Genomic DNA, 17,378 nt, shown 5'->3' on the forward strand with positions numbered 1-17,378 from the left:
TGACATATATTTGTAGGCCATCCAAGAAGTTAATATAGCACTGATTCCCTCAAAAAAAAAGCCAGTGGGATTTAGACTATTGCAGAAAATAAGCTTTTCAAGCATTTCATATCATAGAACAATGCCTTAAAATCCAGTGGTAGTTCAAATATGTTAACTTATTTCCATGTTTTGGGACTCATTCCTGTAGAACACTAGTGGACAATATGTTTATGGTATCTGCATATACAGTGTAAATGTATATAAATGAATATCTTTAAATGTAGCAGCAAGGTGATTAATGGTATCTGGGACTATACTACACAGTAACTCACCTGAACAGAAGGGGTTGGTGGGGTTAAAGTTGATGGCAAATTCGTGTGACACCTGAGGAGACAAGAAACCCACATGACAAACTTGATATTCTTCCTTCACTACACTGTAGAATATTGTTGAGAATTGAAATACTATCCATTTCTCCCACACTTTCTCTCTCACCCTCCCATCGTCTCTCTCTCTCTATCTCTCTCTCTCTCTGTGTACCGCTCTCTCTCCTTTGTCCTTTTCATCAGCTCAGTGCCATGGCAACACAGATGGGTTGACAGTTGCGTAATCATGTGAATATGCATGTATAATGCTTACAGTTTTATCTTTGTATGTGTGTAAGTTTGCATAAAACAACCCCTCCCCCTCTCTCTGTCACACACACAGACACATACTGTACATATATTTATATCACATATCTGTGTCTAGCACACATGCATTTACACACATCACCAATACCAACAACAACATAGACAAACACACTGATACCTTCCAGTCTGGTGGGAGTTGAGCTCCAAATCCCAAAGCAGGAAACATTTTGTCGCTGTGGAGGAAACCATGACAACAGATTGGAACGTTAGTTAAACCTTTTTTTTTTAATCCAAATTCAACAAGCTGGATTTAGACAGCAGAGGAAATCCTGTTACCTTTTTGCACAAAGAAACACATTCAAAGACAGAAAAACTTGCTGCGAGTTGGCAGAAAAATGAAGCAATGTTGTAAAATGGCTTCTCACTTAGAGAAGCACCTCTTTTCTGAGGTGAAGGATACACAATCTTATTATCTTTTTGACTTAGAAGGATTTTCATCACACTTCAAAGTAAGCGTTATGACAAAAGAATACATTTACATTACTTCTACTAACGCCATAAAAATCAATGAATTATTAGTGGTCATCAGTATGTTCTCAGTGACACAAACTTAGGACTTTACTCTGAAAACAGCAAGTGATTTTTTTATTTGTGGTCTCACACAGCAAACAAACCTATCCCCCTAACATGTCCTGCATTCAGACAGGCCAATCATAACTAGTAGTAAGGATGTATGAGGGTGCCACGTTATTATGACTCCCGCTGCTCTTCTTGGCAATACTCGCCCTGTGCACCATTAGAGTGCTAGGATTGGCCAGGCGTCCATGCTCGCCAAGGTACCGTAACCTGATTTGTTGGGGTCCTATGTCCTCACCAGTAGGATATCCTGACCTTAACTAATCAAGGTTATTGCCATACAATAACCAATCATCTTTGCCTCAATCAGCTACACAGGGATGTTCTTGCCATATAGAGCAGTGGGATTTATAATTACGCGAGGGTGCCATATGGGGATTTATGATTTATTTTTTATTTAAAATTAGGCCATAATTTACTAAATGTACATCATGTTGTGTTGCAAAAAAACTAGAAACTAGCGATTGAGACCAAAAACTTGTGTTTACTGGGGTAATAAATCAAGTGAGAATTGGGTCATTTTCTCATAGACTTCTATATAATCAATCTTTTTGCAGCCAGTCGAGTCACCCTTTGCTGGCCATTTAAAAGAATGCAAGTTAAAGACACTTCTGCATTTGCTTCGCTTTTAAGACCTAGAGGGAACTGTATGTGTACTTCTGTTAACAGGTTAGCAGAGCAGAGATGTAGCAACAACAGTTCTGTGCATGTGTTTCTGTAACAATCCAGTGTTGTTCCCAACCAGTTTTAGCAAATGAAACCAGGGAGATTGTCTTCGGTCACTAATAAGCTAAGCGATAAAATACTGACTTGAGTTTGATGACGAATCTGACAGAAGGGTGGGACTCAAAGGAAAAGTCAAACCTAGAAATCTGTCAGCTATTTCAGCACCACGGATATCTCCATGTATATATCAACACAGCGCAGTGAGGCACAGCGAGCATGAATTTGGGCAGCAAACCACTATTTGCTTTGTAAAGCTTTTGTAGTATGGCATAATGGCGTTCTGATATTTATATATATATATATATATATATATATATATTACAAAGCACATATATCAGTGTCCGTGTTTTTTATTTTACTAAAATAGCTCAACAGGCTATTATTGCTGGAGCTGACTTTTTTTATCTCTAAGATAACTGTAGTCGTAACTGATTAAAAAGAAGAAGATACTCACGTATCATAGTCCTGTATGATTTGTCCCACAGCTAAAATGGCAGCGAGATACTCGTTGCTGCCCAATGGGTTAATGTAGTGGAGGGAGGACGGCTCTCGAGGGTTCCCATTAGATGCTGTGAAGTCTATACCGACCTATGGAAATACAGAGAAGTGACAAATTCAAGGTCATCTTAGAAACCTGCTGTCGAGTCATATTTTAATGAGCTCAAGATTATGTAGCTGTTATGGGACGTAAAATGTTTCCTTTATTTACTTCTCCACTACGCATAACTGAGCAGAATTACCTACAATGATGGAATGTTGGTGAATAAACATAGGCAGCAGCATAGAACAAACAGGAATGGTTGATTCACATTTGATATAAAATAAAAATGTCACAGGAGGAGCCCAGCTTTATTGTTTTCCTTCTCTGCAAGATACACTGATAGGAATCTAGGGGGAAAGGGATTAATCTGGCAACAACACAAGCCTTAAGTTTTAATAAGTTATTTTGTTCAATTCTAATGTGTAATCGTTAAATGTCGGATGAGGAATTTTATGTTTGCTCTCAATGTGACTCATGCTGCTCACACTGATGTCTCAATCAATTATCTGGAGCCAGCGATGGTTTAGGTTTGTTTCTCTATTTAAAGTGCAGTAACCTGGGGGCGACCTCCGGTTAGAGTGTGTGCATCACATAGTCCTTGTCAGCAGCACACGTTGATTCCAACCTGCGGCCCTTTTCTGCGTTTCATCCCCTTTCTCTCCCCCCTTTCCTGTTCTTAGTAGCACTCAATAAGACAAAGAAAACCCTGAAAAAATAATCTAAGAAAATTCAGTTACAAGGGTTATTTAAAACTACTAACTAACCGCCTTGTGCCTTAATTATACGAAAAGCTTGCGCAGAGCTGCAGTTAGTTTTCGGAGCTTGCAGAAAGCTGCAGATTGTTACAACCAAAACATCCCCCTTATTAATTCTAGGCACAGGAACTGATCATCATCATCCAACTCTTCCATTATTTATTTTCTACAGCCATTGAGTTGTGTTGGGTCAAACTTGTAACTATTGATTAAACCCTATCCAAAAAAACAAAGATTGCCTCCGTGAGTCCATATTAAAAAGTAACAATATGCTAAACGCAATCCACTGCAGTACTATGTATGCCTGAAGTCAGTGAGATGTGCCCGCACCAAGCTGAAGAGAATACATAGGCGCACATGCGCAGGAATATAAATCAGGCCTCCGGATTCACAACTGCAGATTTGCCCTCTTTGCCCAAATAAACAAAATTAAAGTCACAGAACTTTTGAGAAAGTTGTAAACTGCCAATTGTGTAAGGTTTAATCACATCACATTACAATATTTTCTGCATGTTAGGCCAATTGGTTCCGACAATGGTTACATGTCTTATGTTCACACTTTGAAAAAAAGAACACCTTTATAACTCATATGTCATTGAAAACATAACATGTATGTTAAGGTTAAGTATAAAACACAATACAATGTCACACACACATGCTACTTAAGAAACTGACTTTACTAATATATGAGGTGAAGGTCTGAAAGAAAAATTGAGAAACTGGAGTTACTGGTAAGTAGTGCTGACCGATAAATTGTTTTTTCATTGTCATCGCGTCATGAAAAGACTTTCTGATACCTGATAAATAAGAAAAATCTATGTATTTATGGATGGTTATCGAAATCTTGAATAAAATGTCATCGCACATCGCAGATTTTTCCTCATATCTCGCAGGCCTACTGATACGTTTTGAAAACAGTGTCTGAGCTGAAAGATCTCATTATCTTGGAGAAAGAGAATATCAACCTTCCATTTTAAGAAAAGAGAACCACTCGCATAGCTTCTTTGAGAGCAATTGGTATGATTTAGTTGATATTGTGATTCCTTTTTCAACTTTACAGTGCATGTTGTTGCTTTTTGTAACATAAAATATTGTGCCATGAAATGTAATTACATCCTTAATACCTGTCAAACTTTCTGACATCAATTTTGACATTTAACTAACTGAATTCCTCAAACATATTAAAAACATTGTAATTCTAATCCTAAATGTCACCAAATCAAGGAATTAATTTGTTTTACTTCATTTTTGAAAAACAACATTTTCCTCTGAGGAAGGATACAAAAGAATAAACTGAAGTGCAGCTGTTTCTAAAAATCACAGGATGTCCCTGAAACCACGCAGATTACCACAGGGTGATACTGCGATCACATACTGTATATCCAAATATGAACACACAGACACTTTGAACACATGAACCCAAAGTACAAAGGCACAAACACACGCATTGAGTCACACAGCCTAACATAATATGAGATTAAGAGTGACAAGCTTTTCCTCAGGCGGTGAATAATGGTTTGTGTGCTGACAAGAACCCAACCCAGAAACTCCGCCTCCCTTCTATCAGCTTCAAGATGGTCTAAAGCATCCTCTTTCTTTCTCTTTTAGTTTGAAGTGTTATGAAACAGCAATGTTCTGGTTCAATGGGGGCAACGACCGAGGAAAGAGAAAATGGAGAAGCAGGAAGAGAGAGAAAAGGTGGTAGATCTGTTAGTATGAGAGAGGAAATTGGGCAAATGAGGTAAAGAATGGGAGGAGAGAGAGGAGACAGAGCATAAAGAGCAGCAGGGGGAGCAGGAGTGACGGACATAGAGATGCAGGGTGACAGAATAAGGGTGCTGTTAGATATTTGGTAAAGCATGTGTGTTAGTCCTGGAAATGTGTGAAAAAACACCCATGTAGCATACTACTCTTGGTTCAGGGTGAAAAGCGGACAAGTCATTTCCCCTGTAATCACAGCTATTTTTGGAAATGAAACAGTATAATAGCTTAGGGGGTGCTGAGTATTTTCTAACTCTTATAACTCTACGGCAGACCAAGGAAAAGCAATGATATACATACAAATATAGCTCCCATTAGAAATCTAGAAGTCAATCAGAGCTGAAACAATGGGTCGATTTATCGATTGGTTCATTGAAATAAAAGTATTAGGATTTATAAAACAGTAATGGGAATTTCTTCTAAAGTCTTATAGACCAAATGCTTTATTGATGAATCATTCTCATAAATGATTCACAGAAATGTATATGGAGAAAGATTGCGGATCAGATCAGAATCCCCCTAGTAAATTCAGGTTTTGGACCTCACTTGCATCTTATATATAAGTGTATTGTAGAGGTTACTGTGTAATACATCCCCATAATTACATTTCTGATTTGGTTATATCATAAACATGCACAGGTTGCAAGTATGCTGAAAAATCATCTCATAAAATAAAATTTTATTTCAACACATACAAATTAAAAAGTAAATTGTGTCTCTAAAATGTCTGTATATAAAATCTCTTTTCAATTTCCAAAACAAATTTTTATTGGCAAACACATTTTTGTTCCTAACCCCTTGATCCATTACAATAAACTACATGCATGCATATATGCTAGTACACATGCATGAATGTGTACACTGCTGAGGAGGATATGATTGTATTTTTCATTTGTTCCTTTTGTTTATGTCAGAGATGTCCATTTTCCGTTCTTTGTAATCATTAATTTTGTCTAACTATGAACCTGAAAATAGTATACCGAATCTGACAGTCACTGTCAGACAAACTATTGCGGCATTTTTCCTCCAGTGCCCTATCCGGTGACAGACATTATTAATTTGATGGCTGTGAATTTGACAGTGGGAGATGACACCATTCTGTTTCCAACTTGTTCCTCGCCCCAAGCTATTAGTAATTGCTAACACACAAATAGACTTAACACAACATGACAAACACACAGTTTCAACAAGCAAGTGAACAGAATTTAAATTGAAGTTGGGGCAACGGAGCAGCATCCTATTACTGTACATTTCAGAGCAGCAATGTGGCAGAAAACGTCTGTGACTGATATAAATTAGAGGGATTCCACTACTGCCAAATTACTGTCAAATAACTGACATACTGACAATCACATTTGACTTTTCTCAGCTGTGCCTTGTCGAGTATCAGCCAATTTCACGCCAGGACCTCTCAGACTCATTTGCAGTTAAACAGCCAGAGAGATGGATGGAGGGGAGTTTGGATGGATGAGTATGTTCCAGCCTGTGTGAACATCTTCTGGAGTAACTCTATGTCTCACTCTAAGGTGTTCCCAGTGACAACTAGGAGCTGCTGTCCACTGCCAGACTTCTAATGTGGTATAGTCTATTTATGGTCTATTGATATTTGTTCTTGTTTATTATTGGGTACTGGGTCCTCCATGACAATTTCTATGCAACACATAACAGCCATTGCATGGTTATTTATTTATTTTTTAAACAAAACAATAAAAATCCCAGTAAAGTTCCAAGTATATATTGGTGGATGCAGGGATGTGTCATATGCAGTAATATGAGGTATAACAATGATCCTTTTGTAATGTGGTTAGATATTTTTACTGCCTTCAATGATATATCATATATTTTCAAAAAGGGGCTCTTAGATACCTCAAATATAGATAGAATTAGGTCTTTATCTGAAACAGTCTTATATTTGCTCATAATTTAGTAAATTGATTCACTGATTATTTTATCTGCTCATGTTTTACTTTGCTGTTAATGCAAACTGAAAAACTCACAATAATGAAGTAAAACTTTCCCAAATCTTTGTGCTATGTGATTGATTGTGATTTTTTTTTAACATTATAACTACGTATTGCCGTTCATATAGTCTCAAAACCCAGTATGGCTCAGGCTATTTATTGTACATTTCCACAGCACTACTTTAGTCAGGACAAAAACAAAGTCATGCCATGACATAAATACTTCTCTTCTCACCCGCTAATTAAATGGTGTCAATACTACTTTGCTGTTTTTTTAATTAAAACTCAACACTTGCTGCACAGATTACATGGTTACTTACCCAGGTAACAACAAAACTCCTACCTTAGCTCAAAATACATAATCCCTCCCTTACAGGGCTTTTAATGTGAAACATCAGCAGGAAATTAGTTAATTGATAGTAGCTTCGCGCTGATCATAAAAACAACAAAGTAGAAGTGACTGCAATCATTAAAAGAGCGACAACCAGAGACTTAAGACACAGATAAAAACAGAAAGAACACAATCATTCATCTAAGGCTGTGATGTCCTGACTTTTAATATGGGTCAAGTTCCAAAAACACTGGATCCTACAATTCCCATAATGCAACTCAGTACCATCTTTCATTAGACCTTCCCTGCCCTCTACATGGTCATGTCTTTCACACCTTCAGTGTTTATTTGTAACAACAGAAACAGAAACAAATACTACCAGATACAGTCAGGCTTTAGGCATTATGAAACACAATCACATATTCGTTGCATGGCCCCACATTACTGGTTAAAATGATAAGGCCCCAAGATCTGCTGAGAGAATGACATTTTATATCTAAACAGTGTCATAAATGACAGTACAGAAAAGGCAGAAATTGAAGAAACAATAACAGCAATGTCTCTTAATTGATATCGTCCCTCAACAGCTGTGAAGATGCTTGTCTGAGCTCTCACTCATGAAACGTTTGTTTTCTCTATGAATCCGCAGGGACACGGGCACTACGCTCAACACATTTCTAAATGATAACAAACACAAGATATGAATAATAGCGTAATTCCGTTGAAATGAGACTTTTACAAAAAGCTCATCAGCAGTAGCGGGCTGTATCTTAGCTCCCTGTAGCTCCCACAGCCCTGAGGAGAGACTTTCCCTTCCTGGAGATTAGGATTAGAGCCATGCTAAGTCTGATTGAACAGCACAAAACAGCTCTTTTCTCCATGTGTGTGTTTTTGTACAACCCGGCTCGTCACTGTAGGTGTGTGTATGTAAAATGTGTGCATATAGGTGGCAGTGTGTACGAGAGGAGAAGATGTCATCGGTGACTGAGCGTCTGCGTGAGATTATGTGTGCCTTTGCATGTCTAAATCAGTCAGTGTGTGTAAGCAGGGAAGGTGCACATTTGAAGGTATTGTGTATGTGTGTGCACACCTACAATATAAATCTTGCACAGAGTGCAGAGGTCCGTGTGATAAAATGTCTGTATGAAGAAGATACTGTGTGTGGATTTGTGTGCCAAAGTCATGGTTTGGGAGTTTGCATGTAAAGCATCCATAGTGTGAAATGGTGAAAGCAAGAGTGTGACGAGGCTATCCATATGTTTGTGCTCACATGTGTGTATGTATGTGTATGTAAATGAGTTTGTAAGCAGGAGAGAGGAAGTATCTGTGTTAAGACAGAATTAGGTGTGTATGTGTGTGTCTGTGTGTGTATCAGTAAAAGAGCTGCAGGTCTGTGACAAAAGGCAAAAGATTAGGAGGGAGCAGCGAGGATTTAAGACTTCCCATTCCGCCTTAAATTTGCTCATCTCACCACCACTAGAACAGGCAAATGTTCCCATTGCACTGAAATGATGCTCATTACATACGAGCAAGGTGTTGACTGAATCAGTCTATCAATAACTACCAACACCCATTTGTAAATTCTATAAATTGTGATATATTTAGATAATGACTTATTCAATGATTTATTCAAACACATGGCTGAGAGCTATGAAAGTTGCTCAGTTGTGCATTGAGCAAATTAAAGTTGACTTCCGAGTTTAAAATTCATATAAAATGACTCTGATCTTCAGACAATCTTTTGCATCTATGTGGCCCATAGAGCAAGCACATTAGTGTTTCCTTTAACATTTCCTTTAACCTCCCAGCAGCTCGGTCCAGCCTCATTCTTGGGCTCATTCCATGAACAGAGGAAGTAAAATAACTGGATTAGTGCAGGACCTAATAATTTAAATAAGGGCTACACATGTGTTCATTCTAAGAAGTTGATGTACCTGAAAAAAATATATACACTGAGTTACAGATGTTTATTTCCCATTGGAAGTCTATGGGAAATATTATTTTTGGGCCCAATGGCATAGTGTGACGGACCTGGACCTTAAGGCTTCCACTTGACTGCTGACTGATGAAAGAGTAAAGTGTTTCTCCAGTGTGATCTAAAATAGAGCAGGCTGGATGTAGAGCATCCTAATGTCCGTACACTTGAAAGGACATCCCAGCTGGACAAGTCAAAACTCCACACTCTGGCTTTAACCGGTCATTAAGAGTTCACCACAGCATAGACAAGAGGAATTACCACTACGTAAGATGTTTAGCAAATAAGTGGGATCAGGGACATTTTCTGGCGAAATATCTTTATATTATATTATCAACTTAAGTTACCCAACTCAGCTAATGTAGGCTCCGATACTTTGTTGAAAATGCTGCATTCAAGTGACTTGTGAATGTTTGGCAGCTTTAACATTATAGGATGAGTTTGCCAACCAGGTAACATTGGCTTGGGTTAGAGCATAACGTGTAAACGTGTAAACGTTTCTCTGAACTCTTTTTTGTGTTTTTTTTATGTAAGCTGTAGCTTAATGATTTGCTCCCTGGCCTTGTAACACCTGGTGTGCAGCTTTTTTAGAGCAGATAAACACAAAGTTGAATCCATTCCTTACATTTTTGCTCTAGTGTTTTCTGCTTTGGAAAAGCTACAAAAAAAAAAAAACCTACAAAATTTTAAATGCTGTCTGTCACTCTTACTACACCAAATGTGCACTGTTCATTGGGAGATATCCAAAGCTTGACTCACCTACCAGTTGCTAAGCAGTAAATGGATGATCCCTGCTAAACTGGTCAATTGTTGTTGTTTTTTGTCTGCATCACAAATTCGAAATACCAAAAAAAACTGTCACTTTTAAAATATTCATTTCAAATAAGAAATCACTTATTGATCATGGTTCAAATCTTGTCACTAACAGCACAAATTGTTTGCAACACCCATATGCGCTTTGCTTTAAAGCCTCATTTCCAACAATAAGATAAGGTGAAAATAACAAGCTGTCAGTGAAACTTGTCATTGTCTGTGTTTGTTTGTTTGTTTGTTTGTTTGTGAGTGTGGTTGCTCCCTAACAATGCCATGAATTCAGGAGAAGATCTAGCAGCTTTCTGCCTCCCAGAGTAACAGAACACATCCTCTGACTCTGACAGCATGTCTGAAGTCACCTCCACAGAACAATTGTCTTGTACTTGACCAAGACAGCCGGAAAAATACTCCTCACAATCACAGCATTAACTTCTACAAGACCAAGAGGGGTACAGGTTCAATGGTCTGAAATAATCCTTGTTCATTCAACCTTCAAGGTTGATTTATTAGAACATGTTAAATAAACAACTCCATTTAAGATGGTTCACTTGTTTTAGTAAACATCTCATTTCCAGATTACCCATTAGAAGAAAAACGGTGGGTTGCAAAACTGCAACAATTTTCAAAAATATTCGAAATTAATCTAATCCCAGAACGTACTTTAAGGGAAATGTTGCAAAATCAAGCCTGCAATAACAATATCTGTACCCTGCTGCATCTGGTGCCTGGTTCTAGCTCACAAAGCTGGAAAATTGTTGTAGAGATAGAGAAGAGAAAAGAAAATGGACACTGTGTATGAACATATGTAGCATATAGCTGGCACAGAGTGTGTACGTGTGTTCTCTCATTACCTCTCATTTGCCCTTCTGGTTGTATATGTGCTTTTCTTAGTGTGCATGTTGTTTAAGAATGTATGTATATTTGTGTGTGTGAGCGTGTATTACAGTAAAAGAGAGCTGGTCTCAATGGTCCTGAGATTTATCAGCAGGGCAGTTGTATCTCTTGGAATAAATACAGCATGGATAATAATGATGACAGGCTGCAGTCTGCCTTCATCTGGAGTACAGGGTGACCTAGCACTCGCATCGGAGCTCAACCTATTCTTCAATAGGTTCGACACTACCCCCACCCCGGTGTGCTCCGATAGTGAGGCTAGGTCTCCACCTAACACCTCTTCCCCCATTCACCATGCTGGGGTCTCTGCTCCCCCTTCCATCTACACCTCTGCCACCTCCCCCTCTCTCAGCAGACTGTTAGGACCAGAGGATGCCCCCCCCTCACCCACTAGCCCTCTTCAGACCAACATCTCCACAGATGTGGACCAGGACAGCCCATCACTCCCCCCATCCCCCCCCTACAACTGTTCACCCACGGCCAGGAGCTCACAGCTCCCTTCAAACCCCCTCACCACCCAGCCCCACCTTCACCACCATCCAGGTACAGCATCAGCTCTCCAGGCTTCAGATAAGCAAAGCCAGTGGACCTGATGACATCAGCCCTAGGTTGCTGAAAGTGTGTGCTGGACAGCTGGCAGCTCCTCTCAGGCACCTCTTCAATCTCTCCCTGAGGTTGAAGAAGGTGCCCACAATCTGGAAGACGTCCTGCATTGTCCCGGTGCCGAAGAAGAGTCGTCCCAGCGGTCTTAATGACTACAGACCTGTGGCCCTGACATCACATGTCATGAAGACCCTGGAGAGACTGGTTCTGCGGCACCTGAGGACCCAGCTTACAGTTTTCCTGGACCCACTACAGTTCGCCTATCTGCCACACATCGGGGTGGAGGACTCCATCATCTACCTGACACACAAGGCCCTCTCTCACCTGGAGAAGCTGGGAAGCACTGTGAGAGTCATGTTCTTTGACTTCTCCAGTGCTTTCAACACCATCCAGCCCTCCCTACTGAGAGAGAAGCTGCTGGAGATGAACCTGCACCACTTCCTGGATCACAGACTACCTCACAGGCCGGCCACAGTACGTCAGGGTGGATGGCTGTGTCTCTGAGTCTGTGATCAGCAACACCGGCGCACCCCAAGGAACTGTACTGGCACCGTTCCTCTTCACTCTCTACACCTCGGACTTCCGCTTCAACTCTGGTTCCTGCCACCTCCAAAAGTTTTCCGATGACTCCTCCATTGTTGGATGTATCACCAGGGACAACGAGGAGGAGTACAGAGGACTGATTGAGAGCTTCATCACATGGTGCAGCAACAACCACCTGAAGCTCAACATCAGCAAGACCAAGGAGCTTGTGGTGGACTACCAGAGGAACAGAAGCCCCCTTGTCCCTGTTTTCATTCAGGGAGGGGAAGTGGAGAGGGTTGAGTCCTACCTTGGGGTGCAGATAAACAATAAACTGGACTGAACACTGATGCCCTCTACAGGAAAGGACAGAGCAGGCTGTTCTTCCTGAGGAGGCTGAGGTCCTTCAATGTGTGCAATAAACTGCTCAAGGCATTCTACCAGTCTGTGGTAGCCAGCGCCCTCTTCTTCGCTGTAGCGTGCTGGGGTGGTGGCATCAGGACTGGAGATGCCAACAAACTTAATAAGCTGGTGAGGAAAGCCAGCTCTGTGGTGGGTCTGGAGCTGGACAGTCTGGAGTCAGTGGGTGAGAGGAGGATGAAGGCCAAACTCAGAGCCATCCTGGACAATCCCTCTCACCCTCTCCATGAGGAACTGTGGCAGCTGGGCAGCTCATCGGCTGATTCTGCCAAAGAGCAGGACGGAGCGCTTCAGACGCTCATTTGTGCCCACTGCCATCAGACTGTACAACAACAGCGGAGACCACAGTCTGTCAACATGCTGACCAGGCGCCCGCCACCCCCCCATGTGGATATACTGTACATTTTTATTCCTGTTCTATCTTTATTTTGTTGTATAGTATGTGTATTTATTGTCTGTGTCTGTGTAGTTGTATAGTATGTGTATTTATTGTCTGTGTCTGTGTAGTTGAGCTGCTGCAACACTTGAATTTCCCCCATGGGGATCAATAAAGGAATATAATAATAATAATAATAATAATACAACATCTCAACGTGTGCGTGTATTTAAGAGATTGGCTATTCAAAATTAGGCCTCTTTAATCACTCACCCAGTTCCGTACAAAGGTGTGACATCACCAGTGACACACAAGAGTCTCTCCTAACAGCAGACCAAAAAACAGTATGGCTAAAATATTCGTCTCTTTCTTTACCTTTTTCTCTTTCTATCACCAAATCTTAATTTCCCCCTTTATACATTGTTTCAAAATACACATTTAGTGCATTCACGTTCAAGTTCCCACAGTTCAATGTTTCACAATACACCATTACCCTTCTCTTCTCCACTCATTTTTCATGTCAGTATGTAAATGATCATGATCCAACCCTAACCCTGGGGGGTGAACATTTTCCATCTGTTTTCTAAAGCAAAGCATGCAGAAACATGTATCTCATTACCACATCATTGCAGAAGCAGAAAAAAAAGGGAGGATAATATTCTACTCACCGTAAACATGAGCTGGCATCCTCCAAGTATGTAATCCAGAAAAGTGTAGTCTCTTGTAATCTAGAGAGTCAAACGGCAGAGTAAGAAAACACTTAAGGAAAATAAATATAAACAGTAAGAGAGTATTGATTTTCCTAGAAAAGGAGAGTAGGAATGTTCAACATTAGATGTGATAAAATCAAGTAAACTGTTAGTCTGTTGTGGCTCAGCTTCAGCTCAAACACTGTTAATCCCTGCAATAAATAAGTGTTGTCATTCTTAAATTTAAAGGGATAGTTACAATGGCGAAGTGGGATTGTATAAGGTGCTTATCCATAGTCTGAGTATTACCTACTGTAGACGACGTTTAGCATGCCAACACAAATTTTACCCCCCTTAGAAAAAAATCTTTAAAGCCATATGACTCATTTTACAAAAAGTAAAAGTTATTTATTTTGCAGATAAAATTTGCTGTCCTACAGCTGCCCCGATCGCTTAACTTAAATGTGTTATTGTGTGACTTTGGTAAATTGGAACTAACCCTTCAAAACACCAAATTCACACAATAAAATAGCTAACATTTCAAGACAGGGGTAGACCAGCAACTCTTGTGTTTTGTGAGGTAGAACTGCTATTTTTTCAATGTAGTCTGGAGGCTTTAAAGAGAGCGTCAAAGGCTTCAGTTCCCCGTCAGAAAGTTTCTGTGTGACTGATGAAAATTGTCTACAATGTACATTTTCAAACTTTTTAGGTGGCTAAAATATGTTTCGCTTCTGCCGTCGTCCAGAGGAGTACATTATATTTCTTCCATGCTTGTACTCCTGTCTGCTTCTCTAAACTGGAGGCATGCCGACTGTCATTTGCTGTATGTAATACACTGACTATGGATAAGTACATGATACAACCCTACTTGAAGGAATGTCTCTTTAAAGCGCTGAGTCTGACTGACTAATGTCTACTTATTCTAACACCATAGACTAGGTAGTAAACAACCTAACTAAACACAGCACCTTGAAAAATACATTCTTAACACTTTTAATGAGCAGCATTTATTTAAAATGACATAACAACCCATATTTCTCTGATTCCAGGTACCACCAGTGGAGCACCAATTATTAATTTGTTTGAACGAAATTTCCACTTCAATTACAATGAATATTAAGCATGGATTTTACTGTCATTAGTCTAATCCCTGCCGGCAGCCAACAAATATAATTACTGTATTAACCGTTCTGTTCATGTGCTGGGTGTGTACGTGTAACTTGCTGTATGTGTGTATGAACATGTCCGTACAAAGGCTCGCTCATAGTTGTTAGCATGAAAAGAAGAGGAAAAGAATAAATGATGAAAGCTTGTCATCATATGCACACAGCTTCAATGTCATTCCAATAGGCGTCTAATGACTTAGTGTTCCAGATTTATGTGTCCTCTGTGGGGACACATCCATACATCCATCCATCCATCCTCCCATCCATCCATCCAGCCAACAACCAATCCATCCATCTATCCATCCTTCCATCCATCTATCCAGCCTCGCATCTATACATCCATCCTCCACCCATCCTCCCAACCAGACATCCCTCCTTCTAGCCATCCATCCATCCATCCATCCATCCATCCATCCATCCATCCATCCATCCATCCATCCATCCATCCATCCATCTATCCAGCCAGCCAGCCAGCCAACCACCAATCCTTCCATCCATCCTCCATCTATCCATCCATCCATCCATGCATCCATCCTCGCATCTATACCTCCATCCTCCACCCATCCTCCCATCCAGCCATCCCTCCTTCTAGCCACCATTCATTCATATATCCATCCATCCATCCATCCATTCTCGCACCCTTTCATCTATCCTTACCTTACAAGATTTGACAATAATAAAGCCAGAGTTCTTATAATTCTTCTTCTTTTTCTGTTTCTTGGGGTTGATGCAGTCGAACTCTACCTGAAGAGACAGAAATACAAGTGCAGAGAATAAAAAAGATGACAAGCATCAGTATCAGATTAGAGAAAATACAATAAAGTTGAAAGAAGGGGGGGAAATGATGGTAAAAGTAGAGATGACGGCACAGTTGTAAAGAATCGGTGAGATGGGGGAGAAATAAACAGACGACTAAGAAGCTGTGACTTGGATCTGCATGTATTCCACACACTGCCTACAATAACTACAACTTGACAGTCAAACTTGGAGATGCATTGTGAGCAAACTATTCTACAGTGGTGTAGTTTGTATACAGTCTATATGGGAACCAACATTTAGATATCCATACGTTTGGTGGAAAGATACATTTGAGAGATGCATACACATCGACACTCACAGTACACAGACTCACATGCCTTGCATAAGCTGGTGATTCATATGACAGGTAGCTCTAAATGCCTTGTCGTGTTACTAGGGCTCAGCTAAAGGCTGTTTTACATCTCAAAAGCACCTCTCATTTTCTCATCCTTCCTTTCACACCATTTCTCTTTCTCTTCATCCCCCATCTTGTTATTTTGCATGTGTGTGTGTGTGTGTGTGTGTGTGTGTGTGTGTGTGCGCGCGCGTGTGTGTGTGTGTGTGTGTGTGCGCGTGTGTGTGTGTGTGTGTGTGTGTGTGTGTGTGTGTGTGTGTGTGTGTGTGTGTGTGTGTGTGTGTGTGAGTCCCACATCATTACCACACATGAAGAATCTCAGTGGGAGAAAAAGTCATGAGGCTGCTTTGGCACATGCACAAATGCAGATTCACAAATGAGCACACACACATTTCCTCACAAACACACACAGAGCTACTAATGAATGAACGCTTTTCCGATCACCGCATCTTTATATCTTGAGCATACCAGAAATGCAAAACTGAAAATAATCTCAATAGTACTTAGCAGCTCAGACTTAAGACTCGTCCAGTCATCAGTGGCCATAATGTGTGAAAGCAGCAATTCAAATCTGTGCATGATTATTTCTGCTACATTGTTGACACATGCGACTCAATGCATTTAAACTGTAAATTAGCCAGTACGGTTCAGAGTTGTGGCCAATTCAGTACAGCTAAAACAAATTATTTAAATAAAAATGCTATCAATAGGTTAATCTCAAATTCACCTTTTATGTTTGTTGCATAGCATTGACAAAAATGTAACACTGAAAAAAATGAAGTTACAGCTTACATTCAGGTAATCCAGGATTTAATGCAATTGAATACAAATACAAACAGATAACTGTGACCGTCTGTTTCTCTGTTCCACCACTCCAGCCACATTCCCTATTTCCCAGGCCTCCTTTATTGCCATATTTCAGCCATCCACCAGATGCCTAGGACCCTCCTTCCTCATCACCTGACTACCCCACCCTTCTACATATCTGTCTTAACTTCCATCATCCACTCTGCTGCTCTGCCTCGCCTTCCCCAATCACCTCCTCACCTGCATTTAATTCCCTCATCTGTGTTTGGGTCCAACAATTGTTGCCTGAATTCACCCTGTGAACAGATTACATTATTTTGAACTAACAAACACACTTAATCAAATTAATGTCAAATGTATTTTACCTCTACTGAGTTCTGGGCTTCACTCATCTTGGTAACCGTAGTTTGAAACTCTCCTATGAAGTCGTGGCCTCCATCATTGTCATAGTCGTAACACAGGACCTGTCGTTGTGTAGAACACAGAACATCATGTCATCTCCTTTTTCATTTTACAAACAAGTGGGTTAGCTTGTTTAGCTTCCTTTTTGATACTCAAGTGGTTATTTTTCTGGTATTTATGCCCTCTCTAAACTTCTCCATGCAGCTCATCTCTGTTCTAAAATGTTAACTTTT

General features: G+C 40.2%; 1 protein-coding gene across 1 annotated transcript in view; it reads right to left on the reverse strand.

Moving 5' to 3' along the window:
* Nucleotides 1-17,378, reverse strand: part of cpne2 (copine II) — a 40,262-nt gene that overhangs the window by 13,323 nt on the left and 9,561 nt on the right. Inside the window, exons 7-12 of the mRNA XM_054619399.1 lie at nt 17,109-17,207; nt 15,441-15,527; nt 13,597-13,656; nt 2,431-2,564; nt 793-847; nt 315-366 (exon numbers count right to left, since the gene is read on the reverse strand). Of these exons, the coding sequence (XP_054475374.1) occupies nt 315-366; nt 793-847; nt 2,431-2,564; nt 13,597-13,656; nt 15,441-15,527; nt 17,109-17,207 (487 nt within the window). The remainder of the gene's footprint in view (nt 1-314; nt 367-792; nt 848-2,430; nt 2,565-13,596; nt 13,657-15,440; nt 15,528-17,108; nt 17,208-17,378) is intronic.

Source organism: Anoplopoma fimbria, chromosome 19, assembly GCF_027596085.1.
Source record: "Anoplopoma fimbria isolate UVic2021 breed Golden Eagle Sablefish chromosome 19, Afim_UVic_2022, whole genome shotgun sequence".
Taxonomy (NCBI): Eukaryota; Metazoa; Chordata; class Actinopteri; order Perciformes; family Anoplopomatidae; genus Anoplopoma; species Anoplopoma fimbria.